A 16,369-nucleotide genomic window follows, 5' to 3' on the forward strand; every position below is an offset into this window, starting at 1 on the left:
AAACAGTAGGTACCTACCGCGATTGTTAATTTATTAATTTCCTGAAACGCAATACGATGAGCCAATGAAACTTAAATAAATCTGGGAATTTGAGACAATCTGTAAGCATAGGTAAATACAATTACCTAACTAGCTTTTTATTCCCACGTTGTATAATTAAGTTTCAAATAATTTGTAATTTAAATTGCTACGTGACGTTTCGGTACCTGAGCAGCGATTATGGTTATAGATAAGTGTAATATTAACACGTTGTGCTCGGACGTTTTCTCGTCGAAATTGACACATAAATATCGATTTTGACATCTACCTGCTGGTTTGGCGACTATCTAGCTCTATAATAGTATAATCAATCAATCTTTGATGATTAATCTATGAAGTGGGAGCATTCAGTGGTTTTTGGTTTGAGTGTGAGTTTGAGTTGACGATCTTTAATTAAATTTAAAGTTTTTGGTTATTTGATTAACCCAGGGTTTAACCAGACACCATACAGAATAAAAATTTCAATTACATGCCACTGGAACTTTGAACATACATTAGGGCTTTACGCAGTCGCGCTGAGTATCTTTTTGTTGCAGACACCGCACCTAATGTTTTTTGGTCTGTCGCTGAATTCGACCATAATATTTCGCGGATTCCCGCATAATGCCCTCGGTACTTTAATCGCCACTTTTTCTAAAATTTACAGATTACGTCTTCAAAATGATTGCTACATACATACAATTTGAAGTCTTTACCCAAACTAAAATCCAGGTGGTCGACTTTTTAACCGCTCGACGCAAACGCTATCGTGATTTAACGCCCATCCCCCATCGGCTCTCTACTAACAACTTAATTCCCACTACTTTTTTTAGCGCATTTTTTAAGAATTAAAAAAATGGGGAAACACATGTTCTACCCTTCATGGTATTCTAATGAAAGGTCTCATCAAAATAAATTGGTTTGTACAAACTATAACTTTCCCGTGCGACTCTTTCGAAATCAGTGAGCGACGGGGCCTGGAGGGGGGGGTTAAAAATTAGTTTTATCTCTCATTGTATTCTAATTAAAGGTCTCAACGAAAGGAACAGTTTTCTACAAACTACTGCTCTTCTTTTTGTCCTCTTATGAAAGTACGGGGTGGAGAGGGAAGGGGGGATGGAAATAGTTTTATCTTTCATGGTACTCTAATGAAAGGTCTCAACGAAAGGATATAATTTATACTAACCATAACCCTTGTCGTGATCGGTTATAATTCCTTATATCTTAAGAGCGAGTTGTCAAAGGAAAGTACCTACAAAAGGCGATTGGGAAGATTGGAAGAAATATAACAATTGGGCATTTAAATAAAATTTGATACATAGCCACTTACAATAAAACAAAATTTAACGCCAGTTTCAAAATTTCGTTTTGCGCATGCGCAGTGCCAACTTTCTTATTTGTGGAGGTATTTAAATAAAATTTGATACATAGCCACTTGGAATAAAAGCAAATGTAGCGCCATTTTCTAAATTTGGTTTTGCGCATGCGCAGTCCCTACTTTCTTATTTATGGAGGTATTTAAATAAAATTTGATACATAGCCAATTGAAATAAAACCAAATTTAACGCCAGTTTCAAAATTTCGTTTTGCGCATGCGCAGTGCCAACTTTCTTATTTATGGAGGCATTTAAATGAAATTTGATACGTAGCCACTTGGAATAATAGCAAATGTAGCGCCATTTTCCAAATTTTGTTTTGCGCATGTGCAGTGCCAACTTTCTTATTTATCGAGTCATTCAAATGAAATTTGATACATAGCCACTTGGAATAAAAGCAAATGTAGCGCCATTTTCCTAATTTGGTTTTGTGTAGGATGTGCAGGGCCAACATTCTTATATATGGAAGAAATTTCGTAGGGGTGTTTAAAAAAATGCGCTTTACCTGCACCAGGGTTGTGCACAATTTTTACTTGTTTAAATTCGCATCAATTCCGTGGCTCCAACCCTGCCCACCAATTAAAACTAATTTTCTCGTCTAATTCCACGTACACAAAATTCCTGGCAAAATCGTGCTGTAATTTTATCTAATCTCGGCATCTGCCACGACTTCTCGGCGCCTCAAACTTTCATACGCATAGTGTTCAGCAACCACTAACCCGTATACAAAATCGAAAATTTTTTTAGAAAATTTTTGCCACCCCAAAAAAATTAAACTCTAAATTGGAAGAAACTTTCTGTTTGACTTAATTTCGACCATTAAACTAATAAAAAATCTTCTCTCACCCTCGCTCACACACACCTGTTTGTCCTTTTTATTATATCGGATCGTGCCTATTTGAAGAAGAAAAAATGGCATACGCCGCTTCCCTAGATACATAGACAAGAAGTGCTGGACACGGGGGGCATAAACCACTCTAATGTTGCATTGATTGATACCCGAGCGATGTGAAAGACCTATAGCGGAAATCTAAAACCCCGTATAAGTATAGGTATGAAAAAAATTTCTACCCTGAGAATGAGGTCATAAGGTATAATTTAGAGGCGTGATATAGTAACCATTACCTACACACGTGCGTAATGAAAAAAATTAGAATAGATCATGTAGGTACGTTTGGAAGTGATAAATTATCTACAAATGTCAAAACTATAGAAATGGGCTGCATGTGCCAATGTTAAGCGCGGATACTACAGGTGAGCGAGAGGGGAGGACTAAGAGGCAAGCTCTCTCTCTATCGCGCTGGTCGAGAAATGTCGATTATATGCGACCAACAGAAGTGCGATAGTGAGAAAGCTTGCCTCTTAGTTTTCCCCTCTCGCTCACCGGCAGTATCCGCGCTTAGCATTGGCACGCGCACTCCATTTCGATATATGTCGATGGTTTTTGGGTTTTGTCCTTAGACGATACAGTACATGGAATGCTAATTGCGAATAAAATATGGTGAAGGACATCGCCTAGGTCTGTGACGAGGTATGTGAGCTCAGGGTAAACGAGTCTGTTCGAGTTTTCCGATAAGACCCGATTTGTAACTGTCAAAATTAAATTAACAAACACGTCAATTAACTAATCGCCTATTGTCGTCTTATTTGTCGACGTTTAGAAGATATTTAAAGCTTCCCGTACTATTCGGTTGGTTTTTTTAGCGCATTTTTTAAGAATTAAACAAAATGTGCTATTGTTTGTGTTTTGTCCGTCCGTCCGTCCGGACCCACTTCTACCGTTTTGAACTACTTCTAGGGGAATGGTCCTAGAGTCCTGGAATGGTTATCGTGATAGGGTATATTCCCTTATACCTCAAGAACGAATTGTCGGAAGAGGGTTTTATCTGCACAAGAGTTGTGTACAATTGAAGTAATATACTAATTGCGGGTCTGTACGGTTGGCTCATTTATTACCCGTCCTTACACGGGTAAATATACACAAGTACAAAATACATATCATAAAATCTAAGAAAAAAAAATTCGAAATGAAGAAAATACCCTGGCGGAGTCTTTTCATTTCCGATTTGTTTTTAGTGCCCGCGTTTGTAATTAAAAAAGGATTTAAGACTATTGAAAATCGAGATATGCTCAGAATTGTATATCCTAAGAAAACTCAGTGAGTTTTTGTTTGGAAGCACGATATCGGCGACATCAAATCACCAACATGGTCTCGATCACCAACATCTGAAATCCGAATCGGCGAGTATTGAAAAATTTCAAGGACGATAAAGGTGCCGATTTATATATATTTATTACTTAAGCTTTATTCGAGTTATCAGTGAAAGAAACCGAATTGTCTATGTTTTTAAGGATCATAGTGAAACATTTATTTTAGATTTTGCTTGTTTTAAATTATTTGTTAGGATAAAATTAATTATCTGGCTAGTGAGGATATTTTATTAGTTTAGTTAGGGATGCAGTTTTTCCTTTATGTCATATTTTCTTGTTTTCTTTTTTTAAATCCATAATAAATGTATTTCTCGGAACTTTAAGGTGAGTAATGGTGGAAGAGAAGTATTACTTTTTATGGAGCCCTCGAACGAAGTGAGATTCGTTGGAGGATTTTCTTTTCAAAATATTTCTTGTGTATATCGAAATGCACAAAAAACGTGGAGGCTGCGATTAAACTACAATAGAATAATTAAGCGAGGTTTAGGTACTCTTTTACAGTTTGGAAATCGATTGCCCCTGAACTTCTACAATCTAATTATTGGTAACTCATTTGATCCACATTATAGCGAATCGAGTGGCGATTTCTATTTCTGTAATAGATTACGTAGTTATAGGTAGCGAATAACAAGAACCTAATCCAATTTGTAGTAGGTATAGCAAATTGCTTCCTAAGGATAAGCAGATTATCACACGAAAACACAAACAAACAAAAGCAAAATCGAGTTGCAATGCTGAAAGCACGTGCCGTAAAAGCAAAACGTGATCTCCTACCTCTGCCGGCAAAAATTTACTTCTCCTAAATACATTTTTCACCGAACGAAACTCTCCATCCTGCATTTTTTCATCAATTATAGTCATTGGAAGACTAAAAAAATGTTTGGCACTTATCACTACTGATTTATCACTTTTATCAGTCTTAGTATTAATACTGCTACTATCCGTACAATCGTCCTTACTCTCCTCGTCGAATTTATACTCGATGTCACTAGCTTTAATCAATTTCGGAGATTTCTCACCGTTTGGATCGACATTCTCTTGGTCCCTTTTCGATTTGAACATCCTTCCGGTGCTCTTCAAAATTTTCTTGCACTTGTCTTTGGATGATTTGTACATCTCTTCGATGTGTATGACTGTGCTATCTTTGTCTGGAAACGCACCCACCCTCTGCTTCGCCGCGTGCTCGTTGACCATGTGATCGAATTTGGCTCTCAGATTTATCCACGTTGTGGCTTTCGGTTTACGCAGAAAGCTAACTTTGCGTTTCTTGAATGGCATTTTGCTTCGCACTCTGCAGTAGTCCATAGCGGGTGAACCCCTATCGACCTCGTTACCTTCCGACTTCTTAACTATAATTTGACTGCACGAAATGTGCTCTATACTCGAATGCGCGGACGATATGCAGTCGATCTGCTCGATCTTGTTGAAGTCGTTCAACGAATGGGAATGGCGAATTTTTCTCACGGCCCCGGGAACTTTGTATAATCCGTCGTCTTCGTGTTCTAACTCAAGCTGGCTGTGGGATATATTGGGATCGCTGCCGCTCTTCATTAATCTTTGACTACACGAGCAGTCGTTTAAACTTTTCGTCAGTTCGAAATTAAAGTACTCAGATTTGATGAAAGAGTTCCCCAAGTCGTCCGCACTCTTTGATATGGTAGGCGAGCTGGAATTTTTCGAAAGTTCCGATTCTTGAATTACAATCGTTACCTCGCTAATGTGAGTGTGGTCCTCTTCGTTACTACCTATTTTTGGTTCTATTTTCTGTTTGCGTTCTACGTTCACCACCTAATAAGGGAAACGAATATGTATTAGTTCAATGTAGATTATATCAAACGATTGCCATTACCAGAAAATTTTCTTTCGCAAATAGATTTTTTGCACTTTGATTTTATTGGTCCAAATTGGTTTGTTTGTATTTCTTCAGTTTGCAACGAACAGCAGCAAATTAATTTTGTATCAAGGACGATCTTTCAAATTGGCAATTACTTACAACAGACGAATTGATTAACTCGACTGAAACGATTCTATTCAAGAATGACATACCCTCAATTCTAGAGGTCAGAGTCAATATGATTACGTTTTCCTTCTACACGAAAACTATATTTGCAATAAAATGAAAACATCGAATTGGTTCATTTGAAATACCTAACGTATACTTCAAAGTCTGGCGCTATTACGCAAGGGATGATACCCCGGAGATTTCGAAAAATGGATCAAACGCAATCTAAGGCCCGGTGCACATGAGCTTCAAAGTAATCGAGATTGTGTTCTATCAGTTAGAAAATAGAAATACGTTGAGTAAATGCACAAGACACGCCCATACCTATCGGATACCCTGACCCATTACTCCCAACGTCTTTGTGACTATCTATATGCTGATATAAAAAGCGTCTTCATGGCGCATTAGAGCGGGATCGCAATAATTCTCATTATGTGCTCGTAATTAATTACAGGGTTAAATGTGCATTTTGCATCTAAAATACCTATATTAGGATGACTGAGGATAGTAAGAAGAGGAAAGAAGTGGAAACGGAAACATGGAGGAAGATAGAGATGGGAAATACACATACATGGGAAGGAGAGGGAAGTCGATAAATTAATTACATACAAGTAAACGGAAAAATTTTGAAAGCGATAGAAAATGTTAAGGTAGGAACAAGGGCAGGATCGGATCATCAACCGATGGAAATAACGCTATCAGAGAAGATAAAAGAGCAAGGAATGGGAAGATTCAAAGACGAATGGAGATACAATTAGGGACAATTAATTAATCAATTAATTAGGCGGAGGAATAGAAGAAGACTAGAGGAGGAAGTATATGAAATAGGAGAGAGCACAGAGGAGTGGAAAAATATAAAGAGTATTAAAAAGGCGATAACAGGTGAAAGAAGAAAAGAGATAAAAGCAAGTAGTTGTGAAACTGAGAAACCGATAAAGAACAATGATGGAGAGAGAAAGAAACCAATACATAGAGGAGGTGAGAGAACAGAAGAAATAGTACAAAAGAATATGTAAGGAAAAAAGATGAAGAAACACCATATGAATTAGAAATATCAGGGAAGTAAATACAGAGATGAACTTTTAAAAGATGATAAACAGAGAAAAGGGAAAAACCCATATAGTGCGGGAGAAAACATACAAAAATAAAGGACCTGAACCAGCAGTTTATGAAGGTACTACAAGGTAAGTAGGAAAAACTGTGTGGGATAGAGTATGAGGGAAGAAAGGAGGCGAGATAGAAGAGATGGAGCAACAATTAAAGAGACTGAAGAAAAGGAAGGAGACAGGGAGGGACGAAATAAGAAATGAGGCATGGATTTTTGCTACAGATACTGTTAAGGAGAAGCTGAGGAAACTAATAAACGAGATATGGAAGAATGGGAGGTAATAGTGCAAAAGAGGACACAAACTGTATGGAAAAATGTTTTAAAAAATGCTATCACTGTCATTTTTTTTTATTTTTTTTTTTCTTTCTATATTCGGATAAGTACATTTGCTGGGTTCCATGTTGAATAATTATTTGCCATTATCTGACTTATCACAATAAATTATTAATAGGGTTAAGTGGTAGAACAGAATGTAGTTTGCACTACACATCTAAATTTCGCCCGTTTGGAATAACGTAATAAATTTAGTTTAATATTCACTAGAATTATGTATTGTTTCTTTTGTACGTTATCCAATAAATGACTATTATTATGGTCGGTGTTTCTTGTGAGAACTCAGGTCTAGCCTGGTTAACTAATCGCACGGATTAAAATCAAGTAACGATTGTTGTGTGTCATGTTGTGAGTCTAAAGTGCTGTTTAGGTTTTTGCGTTTGGATTGAATACTAATGGGTCGTGATAATGTGGTTTGTTATTATTATTATGGTCGGTGTTTCTTGTGAGAACTCAGGTATAGCCTGGTTAACTAATCGCACGGATTAAAATCAAGTAACGATTAGTGTCTGTGTCTGTGTCTGGTGAAGTTATGTAGGGTCCTTAAAAAAAAAAAAATAAAATAAAATAAAATAAAATAAAAAATCCACACACGTACATTGGACATCTAGGGATAATGTAATTCGTACTTACCAACATACCTATTGATGGGCACAATAGCCAACGCTATCAGGAAAGAGGAAAACAAAAAAAATCATTATAATAATTCCTGTAATTTTATTAAATGGAGTTTATTGTGTAAGTGTTTCTTTGGCTTTGCGTTTGGGTTGAATACGAGTGGGTTGTGATAACGTGGTGTTCTTCGGTGAGGATGGAGTTTTGTGTTTTTAACTGTGCTAGGACGTGTAACTTTATTGGGTGGACCTGTCTTTGTGGTACATGTTGCCTTACTTGTATTTATGGTGTTTCTTTGTTCTTGAGGTTGTATTTGTGTTATTGCTTGGGTTATTGGTGGAGGTATTACTGTATTTTGTGAGCTAGTAGTGCTGTTTAGGTTTTTGCGTTTGGGTTGAATACGAGTGGGTTGTGATAACGTGGTGTGTTTCTGTGAAGAAGGAGTTATGTGTTTTTTAAGTGTGCTAGGGCGTGTAACTTTATTGGGTGGACCTGTCTTTGTAGTGCATGTTGCGTTACTTGTATTTATGGTGTTTCTTTGTTCTTGAGGCTGTATCTGTGTTGTTGCTTGGGTTATTGGTGGAGACATTACAGTATTTTGTGAGCCTGTAGTGCTTTTAAGGTTGTTGCGTTTCGGTTGAATACGAGTGGGTTGTTTCTGAGAAAGAGGAGTATTGTGTTTTTTAACTGTGCTAAGACGTGTAATTTTATTGGGTGGACCTGTTTTTGTAGTGCATGTTGCGTTACTTGTATTTATTGTGTTTCTTTGTTCTTGAGGTTGTATTTGTGTGGTTGCTTGGGTTATTGGTGGAGACATTACAGTATTTTGTGAGCCTGTAGTGCTGTTAAGGTTGTTGCGTTTGGGTTGAGTACGAGTGGGTTTTGTTTGTGATAACGTGGTGTGTTTCTGAGAAGCAAGAGTATTGTGTTTTTTAGCTGTGCTAGGCCGTGTGGGTGAGGGCGTCTTTGTAGTGCGTGTTGCGTTACTTGTATTTATTGCGTTTGTTTGTTCAGGAAGTTGTGTTTGTGTGGTTGGTTGAGTTAAGGGTGGAGATATTACAGTATGTTGTGTGTCATGTTGTGAGTCTAAAGTGCTGTTTAGGCTTTTGCGTTTGGGTTGAATACTAATGGGTGGTGATAATGTGGTTTGCTTCAGAGGTGAATCTCTGATTGTAGTATATGTTGTATCATTTGTTGTACTTGTTTGCTCGGTAAGTTGTATTTGTGTGTTTGTTTGGGTTAGAGGTTGAGATATTACAGTATGTTGTGTACCGTGTTGTGAGCGAGTACTGCTGTTTACATGTATACGTTGTGGATCATTTGTGTATGTAGTATCTTGTGTTATGTTTAGAAATTTACGAACAATATGGCATGTGTTGATAATGACTGCTTTTTGTAAATGTTTGTATGTGTTTTTGTCTAACCCTAATAGTTGTAAATTGTGGTGTATTGTCTTTGGTATAACTCCAGTAGCACTAAGAATAATGGGAACTATAACAGTAGATTTCATTCTCCATTGCGTCTTAAGCTCGATAGCCATATCGGTGTATTTGCGGTGTTTTTCTGCATGTGTTTTAGTTAAGTTGTTAGTGTTGGGTATGGCAATGTCTATAATACAAATGGATTTTTGTGTTTTATCTATGAGTGTAATATCTGGTCTATTATTGTGGATAGTTTTGTCTGTGAGTAGTGTCCTGTCCCAATATAATTTGTGTGTGTTGTTTTCAAGTATAATCTGTGGCGTGTATTTGTAGTATGGTGTCGTATCTGTTATGAGATTGTGTTTAAGTGCTAATTTTTGATGTATGATTTTAGCTACCTGATCATGTCGATGTTTGTATTCAGTTTGTGCGAGTCGTGTGCATGCCGATATTATATGTTGGATTGTTTCTGATGTTTGTGAACAGAGTCGACAAGAATCGTTTGTCACTGTTTTGTCTTTATGTATGTGTTTTTTATAGTTACGTGTGTTAATGACCTGGTCTTGTATTGCTAACATGAAACCCTCAGTCTCCGGGAAGATATCACATTCAGACAACCAACTGGGCGTTGCTATAGAATCAACACAACCCTGGCTAACCTCTTGTGGAAATCGTCCATGTAAAGGCTTTTGGTTCCATATTTGTATGTTATTTGTGATGTAAGTTTGGATGTGGGTGGGAGTATATTAGTTTCGTGTAGATTAAGTGGTGTGTAAGATTTATCTGCATATGTTACTGTTTTGTGTAAAACTGAAGTATCTGATTTGTTATAAAAGTATTGTCGTAAATTGTGTATTATTTGTGTTTGGTGCAATAGTTTTATGTCTGTAAGTCCTCTACCTCCTTCCGAACGAGGAAGGTAAAGTCGTATAGTAGAGGAGTGAGGGTGATGTATATGGTGTTTTGTTAATAGTGTACGTGTGTTTCTCTGTATTTCTGTATTATTATTATTATTATTATTATTATTATAAAATTATAGGAGAATCGCGACGGCGTATAGAAAGTATGGGAAATGATGGGGGGTGGAAAAATAGACAAAAAATTAAACAACAGAATTAAGGAGTTACATGGAGAGACAAGAAGCGGGGTAAGGATAGGAGAGAAGGAGTCAGAAGTGTTCTAGACAATAAAAGGATTGAGACAGGGATACCCACCTTACTTAATCTCTACCTAAGGGATATGGAAAAAACAGGGTCAAAGTGAAGAAATCGTGATGGGAAGAAGGAAGATATGGTTCCTGGCTTAAGCGGACGACAGTATTATTGGCAACAGAAGAAAAAGAGATGAAGAAAATCATGAGAACAATAGAGATACTGGGAATGAAAAAGAATGGAATTAAATGTCGAAAAATCGAAGATGATGAGATTTAGAAAGGAGAAGGTACGAACAGAGTGATAGAATGAAAGTGGGAGGATGAAAGGATGGAGGAAGTAAGAGACCTAGGACACCAAATACCACGAAATAATGTTGCAAACGCCAGAAAAAGGTAAAAGTTTTCTATTTAAATTCAATACTGAGTCTCGGAAGTCTTCTAACTGAGTTCAACATACATTTTTAAGACTTCGATCTGTTTGTAAAAAGGAGATATTCCCTATTTTCTTCATTGTTCATTTAAGTATTTTAAGTGGTTCTTAACTTAGATAAGAGAAAAGTGGCCACTTATAAAATCATAGTACCATTTTTGACACCAGATGTTCCAATAAAGCTTATATTCATTTTTGGAGGGCTTTAGGTTAAAATGTTGCTACCAAGATATATGTTTGCTTCGGAGAAAGAGAAAGGACCGGCGAAGCAATATGGTAACACAAAATAAATACGGGAGATGCCCAACTTATTAAGCAACTATGGGTTAAACGCGAAAAAGCTGAGATCATCAGCGACATAGCTAGTCAAGGCATAATGGAACCCTTGCCCTTGGACGTTATCTGTGGTGCTAGTGAAGAAGAAAGATGGCAGCACGAAGTTTTGCGTAGATCATAGTATACGGCATAGGCAACTGAATAACGTAACAAAGAAGGAGAGTTGTTCATTGTACCGCATCAATGACACGCTGGATACGCTTACGTGTGCTAAGAAGTGATTTTAGATATAAACATCGCCTACTGGTATGTTGGTTTGGATAATGAACATCGCGAGAAGACAACCTTTAGCATAGGGTCGGGTCTATGGCAATTTACGGTTATGCCCTTTGGCTTGAGTAACGCCTCCGCGACGTTTGAAAGATTAATGGAACTGGTTTTGAGAGGTCTGTTGTTTCAACCCCAGAGGAGATCCCGCAACAGTTTCGTAAGCCGGGGGTTGCTTCTTTAATAATTTAAGAAGGGAAGATGCACGAAGGCGAGCACGCAGGGACCATGAAGTTCGCGTGTAGAGAACAAGAGTTGCCTGGGACTGTGTTTGCGCTACAGCCGTCGTCCGTGTTGCGCGACGCAACAGTTTTAAGAGAGGAGCAGTGTAGCGAATACTCCAGAAATCCCGATAGACATCGAGGCGCCATGAAAGATTAAAATTTGTTATCTGCGATAAAGAGCGAGGGCGGATATGGCGCAATCCTTCCGGGAAAAATGAGTTGTTTATATAGAACATTCCTAAGCGTTCTAAGAACATTCTAGAATTATTTTCGTTTAGTTTATAAGCAAATTGTAACGTATTTCAGTCAGTTCCATCTTCGATGCAATAAATTGTAAGTGATAAATAATAATTACTGCCTGTTATAAGTTAATCCATTTAGGATTGTTAGTTAATTATAAATGAATAAGACCACGTACTTTAATTTACGTCACAATATTATGATGCCACATTTGCAGCCCTATATTGTAACTTCCGTTACATTACCTACCCAGTATTTGTCAGGAGGGAAAAATTCTGAATATGCACATTAAAATGGCTGGCTATATTTCGTAAGTTAAAAGGGTTACTGCAGGAAAATGCTGATGAATGGGTTATACCTACAATGATACGCCGGGTGTAGCACCTAAGATCCATCGGATCATAATTCCTTTACCATAAAGATACCAAAAAAAGTCTTATAGCAAAATTGTACACAATTACCGTCACCATATTTCTAAAATATTTTTGATTACCAGGGGCGTGCTGTATTCCAGTGGCGTATCAAACTTGCATTTTTTTAATAGAACGCCCCATATTTTATTACTGATTTGGAATGTACTAGAAAAATACTTATTTTTTGTATAACATATTATACCCCTAACTTTAACGATTTTACTGTTATAACCTTTTTTCGTCAAAATTTGACAGTTCTTCGAAATTTTTTTAGAGAAACTAAATCGCGCAGACGGCTAATTTTTGAATTGAGGCACAGGTTAAGACCTCTTTCATAGTCACAATTTTTTTTAGGTACTTCGTAAAAAAAATTTAATTTTTGATTGACCTTCGCCAAAAGTCATATTTTTCAAAAATTTCAAATGGCACCCCCGTAAACAAATTATACCTCTGGGTAGCCAAAACTACAAATTTTCTACTGATACAAAGAAAACCACACATTCCATAAGAAAATTTCAGAGAAAAACCAGTCGAAACGTTAATTTGTAAAAAAACCTAATTTTCCAAATCTAAGTGTGCCATGATGAAACTAAAGAGGTTCAATTCTCTCAATTAACAGTAAAGTATCGGCAGTGTATGATTGTTTTTAATCAACGTTGCAAAAATGTCTCAAACTCAAGCAGAAAAGGTTGATATAGTATTTATTCTTAGAGACAGTTACTGGAATTGTTTTGTTTGTTGGCGTCACAAGACTACGCCGAGAGATATCCTGGCAGAATACAAATCTACACGTGTTTGATAAATTTATAACTACTGGGAGTACTAATTTCACGCACAATAATATGACGATTGTCAACAGCTGCCCCAAGAACTTGCAATTCATTATCTTCTGCTCCTTACTCGTTTTACACTCCCAGTAGTTGTAAATCTATCCATCCCTGTTAATTGTGAGAATTGAACCTTTTTTGTTTCATCATGGCACACTTAGATTCCGAAAATAAGTTTTTTTTTTACAAATTGGCGTTTCGACTGGTTTTTCTCTGAAATTTTCTGATGGAATATGTGGTTTTCTTTGTATCAGTAGAAAATTTGTAGTTTTGGCAACCCAGAGTTTAGAGGGGGTGTCTCGGGGGGTGCCATTTGAAATTTTGGAAAAATATGACTTTTGGCGAAGGTCAATAAAAAATTTAATTTTTTTTGTAAAAAAAAATTATGTGGCTATGAAAGAGGTCTTAACCTGTGCCTAAATTCAAAAATTAGCCGCCTGCGCGATTTAGTTTCTCTAAAAAAAATTTTCGAATAACTGTCAAATTTTGACGAAAAAAGGTTATAACTGCGAAATCGTTAAAGTTAGGGATATAATTTGTTATATGAAAAAAGAAGTATTTTTCAAGTACATTCTAAATCAGTAATAAAAAATGGGGTATTTCATTTTAAAAAATGCAAGTTTGATACGCCACTGGAATACAGTACGCCCCTGGTGATCAAAAATGTGTTCGAAATATGGCGACGGTAATTGTGTACAATTTTGCTATAAGACTTTTTTCGGTATCTTTTATAGTAAAGGAATTATGATCCGAGGGATCTTAGGTGCTACACCCTGTACATGTCGAAGTAGACATAGGGATTTTATATAGAAATTTCCTATGTCTACTTTTACATGATAAAAAGTCTTCTGAAAGGACGCCTAATTGTATGCAACCAAAATGACTTCTTGAAACAAATAAAGATCTGGCTGTCATATTCAATATTGTTGCTTTAGCTTTACAGCAAATAAATCTCTTAAGCTCCTTAAACTGTAATCGGCACTATACCATTTGGAAATATCAACTTTTTCTTTAGTTGAATACATTCCACACGAACCGAAATTAGAATAGGGAAGTCAAAGCGATAATATTCCAATTAATTAATATGACTCATTTTTTGTTGTAGGTAGTTACTTTATTAGTTACATAAAGTTAGGCGTCCTTTAGAAGAATTTTTATCATGTAAAAGTAGACATAAGAAATTCCTATAGGAAATCCCTATCTCTACTTCTACATGAATATCATGTATACCAAAGTTCATAGGCGAATTAGTCTGTTTGGTTTTGGCCATAAAACGATTATTATTATCATTATGGTCACTATTTTTGGAAAATTTTCTGTACGAGTTGCCAGCATTAACCGTTACTTTAACGACCGCGATTGTGAAGTTACCTTCTATAGATCGCAATTAAAAAATGTTCGTCGATGAGCTCATATAGTCACTTTGCTAAAGAATGAAGGATTTTATTTCATTCCAGAAAAGTATTCTAAGCATTATTTATAAATAAATACCTACTATATGAATTGCTCCGTTGGGGTAGTCATTCGTGAGTAGAAACGTTTCCAAAGTTTAATCGTAATTACATTATAGGATTATAAAAATAGAAGTGGCCAACTTCTATAAAAATAAATGAAATTCTAATGAAACATCCTCCGAGGAGTTTTCTCCTGAAATGATTGTAATTAGCATATGAAATGTGGAGGTCATTAAAGGGATGTACTGATATTATCGTTAATCAAGGGTGTGTAATTAACCTCCTTCCTATTATTATGCCTGCTTTCATTTTGGTTCCATCTGACCGATCAAGATCTTTCTTTAATAGTCTGGACAATTTATTATTGTGAAAGTAATGACTGTGCCAAGTGTTTTATCCTAAAACAAATACGGTCACTCGGTGCCAGGAATTATTTTTAGTGGCGTTTCGCGCGTAGGAGTATTCGTCAAAAATACTCCCGGATATGCTGCTTTTCGATTAGGCAAAATTTTCTGGTAACGAAAACACAACAAAGTGAAGTTCGGTTTTTTACCTGATAATCGTAATTATTTTGCTCCTCAAAAAACGAAAAACTAATATTAGGCACATCAAATCCATCGCTGCACTCATTCACATCAACTTTTGTAGGTAACTCAACATCGGCATAAACGGAGGAATTCATCTCGTCACTCAACTTTTCACTCATCGCTCTCGCGTCTTGGTACTCATCACTATCAGAGTCACTCGATTCATCTTCCGCGATGATCGTTTTTACAATGTTTCGATTTTGTTCGAACGCCTGTTGTGCTGCTTCAATATCATAGCTACCCGACGCACTCTTTTTAATTTTACCACTACCCGATTCATCTTTTTCTTTACTACTCGATCGTTTGAAAATTGCGGTGTTGATGTTAGGTACGGACACGCGCCACTGTTGCTTACTGATTTTATTGCAAAACTTCTTCATGGTATTATAGGTAGAGGTACCTTATTAATTTAACTATTGAGGTTAATTATTTGTATTATTAAAAATACAGTACTTTAACCGTTCCATTTATTTTCGCAGTACGTACTGACGTATTTTAACTATGTCAATAAAACAATTAGATATGAAACTAATGTACTATAAATATACGGTAGGTAAACGCGCACTATGTTCGTCTTTTATTCTCACCTGTCCGGCGTACTTGTTAAAAAAGAATAGTTAGTTAAAAACTAGATTTAAATAGCGACCAAGGTCGATTAATTGTGTACTTTTTCATTATCATCATGTGATAAATTGTTTGCGGTAAGGTAGCGTATTTAAATGGACACGATTCGTAATTTTCAACCGCACTAATCACCGCGCGCACTTCAAATTGTCGAAACGGCGGAGGAGATTTTTTCGGAAATCTTGATACTGAAGCAGCCCAACGTAGTCTACGAGGTTCTAAAATAAGGAGTAAAACGCGCTATAATTAACGCGTGTGCGCGGTGATAAACTCATCGCTATAGTTATTTGAATGTCCGTGTAAATGCGTTCGAAGTGCATCTAGCCGCAATTACCTAATGCAGTTATTAGGATGAAAAAATTGTCTATGCGAAAATCTGGTCTTTAAGTTACACTTGAGGGATTCGGTTGCAGTTATGTAAGGTTTCGTGCTACGTCCAGACTTGGCCTATATTTTTAATTATAAAAATAAAAGGGCGAATGACCTACGTACCCGTTTTAAATTGGGACACTCGCAGTTTACTTTCATTCGACAGGTTGTTACAAATTGTTGAATTTATCGGGTGTAACAAGGGCACGAATGCACTTTTTAAGTTCGCGCTTCCTGCGTGTTCTTTTAGAAAAAATTGTCCCATACTGGAAGTAGTACACCGACCGCAAAACACGGAAGTAGGTAGGTACCTTTAAATCAACACTGTTGTGAAAAATATAATGAACATGTTCACGCATAG

General features: G+C 36.6%; 1 protein-coding gene across 1 annotated transcript in view; it reads right to left on the reverse strand.

The window, feature by feature from the left end:
* The window catches only part of LOC116170690, an 18,440-nt gene extending 2,568 nt beyond the window's left edge, over positions 1-15,872 (reverse strand). The window contains exons 1-2 of the mRNA XM_031487195.1: positions 14,982-15,872; positions 4,313-5,393 (exon numbers count right to left, since the gene is read on the reverse strand). Coding sequence (XP_031343055.1) covers positions 4,313-5,393; positions 14,982-15,395 — 1,495 coding nt within the window. The 5' untranslated portion in view covers positions 15,396-15,872. The remainder of the gene's footprint in view (positions 1-4,312; positions 5,394-14,981) is intronic.
* Positions 15,873-16,369: the final 497 nt, after the last annotated feature.

Source organism: Photinus pyralis, unplaced genomic scaffold, assembly GCF_008802855.1.
Source record: "Photinus pyralis isolate 1611_PpyrPB1 unplaced genomic scaffold, Ppyr1.3 Ppyr1.4_LG5, whole genome shotgun sequence".
NCBI lineage: Eukaryota > Metazoa > Arthropoda > Insecta > Coleoptera > Lampyridae > Photinus > Photinus pyralis.